At 44.8% G+C, this 6,000-nt stretch overlaps 1 protein-coding gene across 8 annotated transcripts in view; it reads left to right on the top strand.

Moving 5' to 3' along the window:
- Positions 1 to 257: 257 nt before the first annotated feature.
- Positions 258 to 6,000, top strand: part of AGXT2 (alanine--glyoxylate aminotransferase 2) — a 66,061-nt gene continuing 60,318 nt past the window's right edge. For 3 of the 8 annotated variants that reach the window (XM_075587991.1, XM_075587936.1, XM_075587981.1), the window contains exons 1-2: positions 1,913 to 2,005; positions 5,217 to 5,384. Coding sequence is in view for 4 of the 8 variants with exons in the window: in XM_075587936.1 (XP_075444051.1) it covers positions 5,294 to 5,384 (91 nt within the window). In the remaining 4 variants the exon portion in view is untranslated. Of the gene's footprint in view, positions 514 to 1,912; positions 2,006 to 5,170; positions 5,385 to 6,000 lie in introns of those variants that run through there. The other 5 variants (XM_075587952.1, XM_075588007.1, XM_075588000.1 and 2 more) reach the window with 5 other exon arrangements.

Here is a 6,000-nt window from a genome sequence, read left to right as displayed (position 1 = left end):
CCCACCCTAGAGAGAAGGAGGTGCTGGGGCAGACTGTGCTAGGTGTGCGGTGCAACAGAGGTGCTCATGCTGCAGGGAGCAGGGCTGTAGTCCAGAACTTTATAGGGATCTGGGGCTGAGTCTGCTTCTTCCTCAGCCAGGATCAGGATGGGTCCTGGGAGGAACTGCAGGCAGAGGGAGAACTTCTGCAATAAAGACATGCTGAAAACCTGTCCTGTCTATGCTGTGTGATATGCTGATCCTGCTGACAATAAAAGCAAGCATCCTGTTTAAAAAGTTCCTCTCCTGAACAGAGCGGGATCTGCTCTGACTTTGGCGGGCTGGAGGAATTACGTCATCCGAACGGGACGGCGTCGCATCATCGTCTTGCGAGAATCCCGTCCAGCCCACACGGGAAGCACAGACTCAAAGGAGCAGCCGGCGGCTGGGTGGCAGAGAGGAACGGATGGCGCTCTAAAAGCCACGGAGCACAGCGTCTTCCGCCCAGGAGGGGATGGGGGTTGTTTGGAGAAGGTGAAGAGGGGGGGGGGGGGTTGGAGAAGGTGAAGGGGGGGGTTTGGAGAAGGTGAAGGTGGGGGGGGGGTTGGAGAAGGTGAAGGTGGGGGGGGGTTGGAGAAGGTGAAGGTGGGAGGGGGGGGTTGGAGAAGGTGAAGGTAGGAGGGGTTTTTTTTTGGAGAAGGTGAAGGTGGGGGGGGTTTGGAGAAGGTGAAGGTGGGGGGGGGGGTTGGAGAAGGTGAAGGTGGGGGGGGTTGGAGAAGTGGGAGGGGGGTTTGGAGAAGGTGGTGGGGGGGTTTGGAGAAGGTGGGGGGGGGTTGGAGAAGGTGAAAGTGGGGGGGGGGTTGGAGAAGGCGAAGGTGGGGGGGGTTGGAGGAGGTGCTGGTGGGGGGGTGTTGTTGTAATTCAGTTAATAAATATGGTTATTTAAATTACGGGGTATAGGTTGAGGGCTAATATGCTTAGATTTATTCATCTTGGAAACGTCTGGGGGATTGGAGATTAGAGATGGAGAGGTTGTAAAGCTTCTAGTTGTATAGTTATATAGTTAAATAGCTAAAGAAAGTTTGGAGATCTCGGCATGATAAGTTATATATAGACAAGTTATAAGATATATGTTATATGTCACATAAATTGTATGGTGTTACAGACGATACCATATAATATGTGTTTGCAAATAATGTAAATAATAATAAATAATGTATATACGGTATGAGGGCAGGCACAGGTGGACGTTAGACACTTGCTTAGACAGGTAACACATATGAAGTACATATAGTAGATGAGAGTTAGGTAAGAGATATGAGCTTGGTAACATTAGATAAGTTATAAAATTTGGGTTAGTTAGTAAGTATTCTGAAACACGTGATAGGTAATTGATAGCATATTATAGTAGGTAATACCCAAGTCAAAGTAAGTAAATAGGTAATAGGTTATCAGACATATAGACACAAAAACTAGAAGGACAATGTTAATGATGGTAAGAGGTATTCCAAGTAAGGTATTTTAAAAATAGTAAATAAGTTAGTGCTGTAGTTCGCTAAGAAGTTTATGATTAACAAATCACTGAAGTTTAAGTTTTCGTTAAAAGACAGACACGCGCCGGTGGGATTCGCTTCCGGCGTCGTGCATGCGTTCCTCGTATAGGTTCCTGGGGAGTCAGGGCCATAAACAAGTCCCAAGGGGGTCAGTCCCCAGTGGAGAAGGCCGGCCGCTTTCAAAGGCCAGGCATAATGACCTACCCTTTGGGCGTCAGAGTCGCACTCGGGGGACCCCGAGTCGGGCTCTGGTTTTTCGTTTGTTATTTTCTATGTTCATAACTTTGTTTAATTTATGTTTGGTATTTTGTTTTACCCCTATGTGTTTTCCCTTGTACTGTCTCCCTGTCCATCCCTCCCTACCCCTTCCTCACCCGCAGGGGGAAGACGCCGCCCCGTGCAGGAGACGGGAGTCAGGCAGGTCGGATACCCCAAAGACCTAGTTCAACTGGGTAAGAAGAAAGACAGATCGAGTGAGTCATCAAACTTTAATCTGCTACACCTTACACACAATAAAAGATGGCGTTAACTTTCTTATCACATAATGTAAAGGGCTTTAATAGCCCAATCAAAAGAAAAATAGCCTTCTCAGACTACAAAAGAAAGCGCGCAGATGTCCTAATGCTACAAGAGACTCACTTGAGTAAGACCAACGTGCCTAAATTCCTAGATAAAGATTACACCCAGTTTTACCTAACCTCCGCAACGGTCAAAAAAATGTGGAGTGGCCATCTTGTTGAGTAATAGAATCACATTCGTAAACCAGACCATTAAGCGAGACACAGAAGGACGCTTCATTATACTAGTGGGAACGATACGGGAGCAATATATAACACTGGCCACGGTATATACACCCTGCGAGCAGGATGCAGCCTTCTTTGATAGCTTTTTTCAGATCCTACGCTCCAATGCCAAGGGCAGTGTCGTATTCGCTGGTGATATTAATATGGTCATGCAACCGAGTTTAGATAGATCGGGGAGAGCGGGTACTGTAAATAAAAAAGCGGTGGCCTCTTTACGCAAAGGCCTCAAAGCCAACCAATTGACTGATATATGGAGGGAGCTACACCCGACAGATAGGGACTACATGTTCTACTCCCACTCACATGGCACTTATAGCAGAATCGATTACTTTTTTGTCTCCTGTCAACTGGTCCCTATGGTTTCCCAAGCAGGGATCCATGATATTTCATGGTCTGACCATGCACCGATAGAGCTAAGGTGCGAACACATCCGGACGGGCAGACCAGGAGCGAACTGGAAGCTCAACGAGTCAATCCTAAAAATCCCCGAGATTTGTGAGGCGATAGGTAGTGAAATTGACCAATTTTTCCACATAAATACGGGCTCTGTAGATTCCCAGTTTATGTTATGGGAGGCCCACAAAGCGATGCTGAGGGGCATATTGATCAGCACCACAGCTAGAAGAAAACGGGAAAGGGACTCTAAAATTCTTGAGCTGCAAACGAAATTACATTCCCTCACATTAAAACATAAGGGTAATCCAGACTCTCAATTACTGCAAGAATTGCTGTTAACCTCCAGGGCAGACAATTCACTGAGTTGGTCCAAGAGGAAGTTTTACGAAAAAGCAAACAGGCTGGATACGATGCTGGCCCAGGCATCAAGAGACAGGCAAGCGAAGTTTGGTGTGTGAACAGGACCGTGCCAAAATGTAATGGTTGCTTGCGTGTCTATTAATATATTTCACATTTTTGTGTTGTTAGTGTCTGTGCTATAACTTAAAAAGTCCAAAACATTGGTGCATTATAGCTGAAAGGACAGCCTGTTTTTGTGTGCAATGTGTTTCCAAGAACCCCCCCTCAAAATAGCTTCAGCACAGAGGTCTTACATCCATCTCTCACAGTCATGTTTGTTTTCAATGGGTGCTTCCATTGGGTAGATCAGAGCTTACAGAATATGCTGGAAATTCCTGGGTTAAGTTTTTCCCCAATGAGCAAATCGGTGACCAATGAGAGCCATGGCTTTAAAAACTGGAAAAACAAAACAAACACTCACTCATTCAAACGCTTTTACCACACACTGGCTGAATCCGAAAGTATGAGGTTACTACGAACCATAGGAAACTAAGAACACATTGTCAAATGCAGTCATTTCTTCTCTCAATTGGTAAAGTAACTTTTTAGGAGTTGACAAATTATTCATCTATATAAAAAAGCTACAATTCAATTTTGTTAATTATCATTTTAAGTTCAAATGCTTATCTTGGACACAAAAAAAGAGGACTTCATGCTGATATGGGATTTCTTACACACTGTCAGAATTTTTTTGTAATGTTTCTCCCTGCCTCTGTTAATTTTACAATTCAACCCCTCCTCACCCTTGAACTCACTCTCCCCTCATCTTTGTTAAACTCAGGGAATTTCTGTAGATCAGTATTGTTTGTCCTGAGGAAGAGAGTACAGCTCTCAAAAGCTTGTCTAGTAATATCAATTGTTAGTCCAAATTAAAAACAAAAAGGGGGGGGGTGCCGAGGACGCGCATGTTAAGTGAAACTTCTTTGTCTTTTGTCAGTGAAATTGTGTTTTGATTTTTAGAATTGTGATTGAATGAAAGAGTTTTGAGAGTATCATTTTTTTTCCCGGCAGAAATGTCCATAGTATCAGTTGGAATAGATGATATAATTGACATGATAACTAAACTAAGATACATATATTTTTTATTTTAAAGTATGTAAACGCCGTTACTTTCAAAAGGCGTGTGTCCATGTGTGTCCGCTGATCCCACTACCTCCTTGGGTATGTGCTCTTCCCCTCCCCCTTTAATATTAATGTGAATTAAATAAAACGGCTATTAAGAAAAAATTGCTTGGTAATCTGCACATTAGTGGGATCACACTTTTAAGATACACTAGGTAATTTTGGGGTGGGGGGACTGCACCTTTAACTCTGTGGGTGGCAAAAGGTTTACCCAGTGGTGCATGTAATACATTACTCAGCAATGTCTTGCTGCTGGCCACTCCTACTAGAAAGTACAGTAACAGACAAACAACATCAGGAAAGCCTATAGTCAGCAGATGACATTCGAACTTTAACATACAGTATGGGATGTTAAAGTGAGGGCAGAGAGGGAGAGAAAGTCTGTGGACCATGGAGCAAAGGGAATGTCTATGGAGAAAAGAGGAAGAAATTGGGCAAGAGCAGAAACACTTTACGCGTTCGGAAGGGTTAATGTTCCAGCTGCAAAATAAGGAATGCCCTGAAAGAACATGAACTAGACGAAATATTAATATAGAACACACTCTAGAGCAGGGGTGGCCAACTCCCAAGGGCTACCACCAGGTCAGGTTTTGAGGATATCCCCGCTTCAGCACAAGGGGCTCAATCAAGATTGAGCCACCTGTGCTGAAGCAAGGAAATCCTGAAAACCTGATCTGTTTGGGTGGGTCTTGACGACTGGGTTAGCCACCCCTGCCCTAGAATATAATGTTTATGTAACGTTTAAAGTCTAGTCCTTGTTAAACATTAGTGAAAACCATGAAACTGGGGAAAAGAGAGGCGGTCTTCGGTACATTCTCTTGTTGGCACATGAAAGTATAATGTGGATGTCCCCTGAATTCTGTAGATGTAGCACTATCTCTTCTAACGTTTCTTTCCTGTGTGTGTGTGTATGCAAAGGGGGTGTCCGCCTACTCCTCTTTCTCCTCCTCCTTCCCAATCCCAGCTGGCGAGTGTGTAACATTATGAAACAACAGGACAGATCTGCAGCTCCTGCCACACTCCCCCCCTGCTCTCTCCATAATGAGAGTTGTTGGAACCATGAGAAGATCTTTAACCAGAGCCGGGTACTGTGACCTCTTCAAATGGCGACAGCCACTGCACCTCTCAGGAGGTAAGTGGAAGTGGTGGTCTAAGTGCCATTAAACACAGTAGTGTGGCTGTGGTTGATTTAATTAGATTCGAAGGCAAATGAGAAGGACACATTGGGCAGCAAAGGGTTAAAAGGTCTTTGGACCTTGCTATAGGATTGGTTTATGCTCTGAGAACAGTCGTTTGCTTCTTTTACTGTAATCCCCTTTTGTTTGTCCTTTGACCCATTCACTGCAAGCAGGATCTCCAATGTTACATTTATTCTACAGTAAGAAGGAAGTAGTTATACTCCCCATCCCGAGGTATTATCATACTTCAGTCATTGGCCCCTTTTCTCTAAACAGCTCGGAGTCCTTGAGTGTGCTGTCCTTACACGGCGATCCCCTGTTTAGTGTTTCAGTTCTTATTGAGACCCTCCGACACTAGGCGATGGAAAATACTGTGTGTCGGTGGTTTTCAACCTTAGAATTCGATGGTGACTTTCTGGGGACCCCAACCCTCGCCCCCTGTCTCTCCCCCTTACACTACCTCTCCCCCACACTTTCTCCCTTAGACTCACTCTCCCCCTCTCTCTTCTATAGACACACTCACACACTCCCCCTGACACACACACACACACACACACACACACACACACT

The sequence above is a fragment of the Ascaphus truei genome, chromosome 1, assembly GCF_040206685.1.
Source record: "Ascaphus truei isolate aAscTru1 chromosome 1, aAscTru1.hap1, whole genome shotgun sequence".
Taxonomy (NCBI): Eukaryota; Metazoa; Chordata; class Amphibia; order Anura; family Ascaphidae; genus Ascaphus; species Ascaphus truei.
The sequence above is the reverse complement of the archived record's forward strand: the minus strand, read 5'-3'. Positions and strand labels throughout refer to the sequence as shown.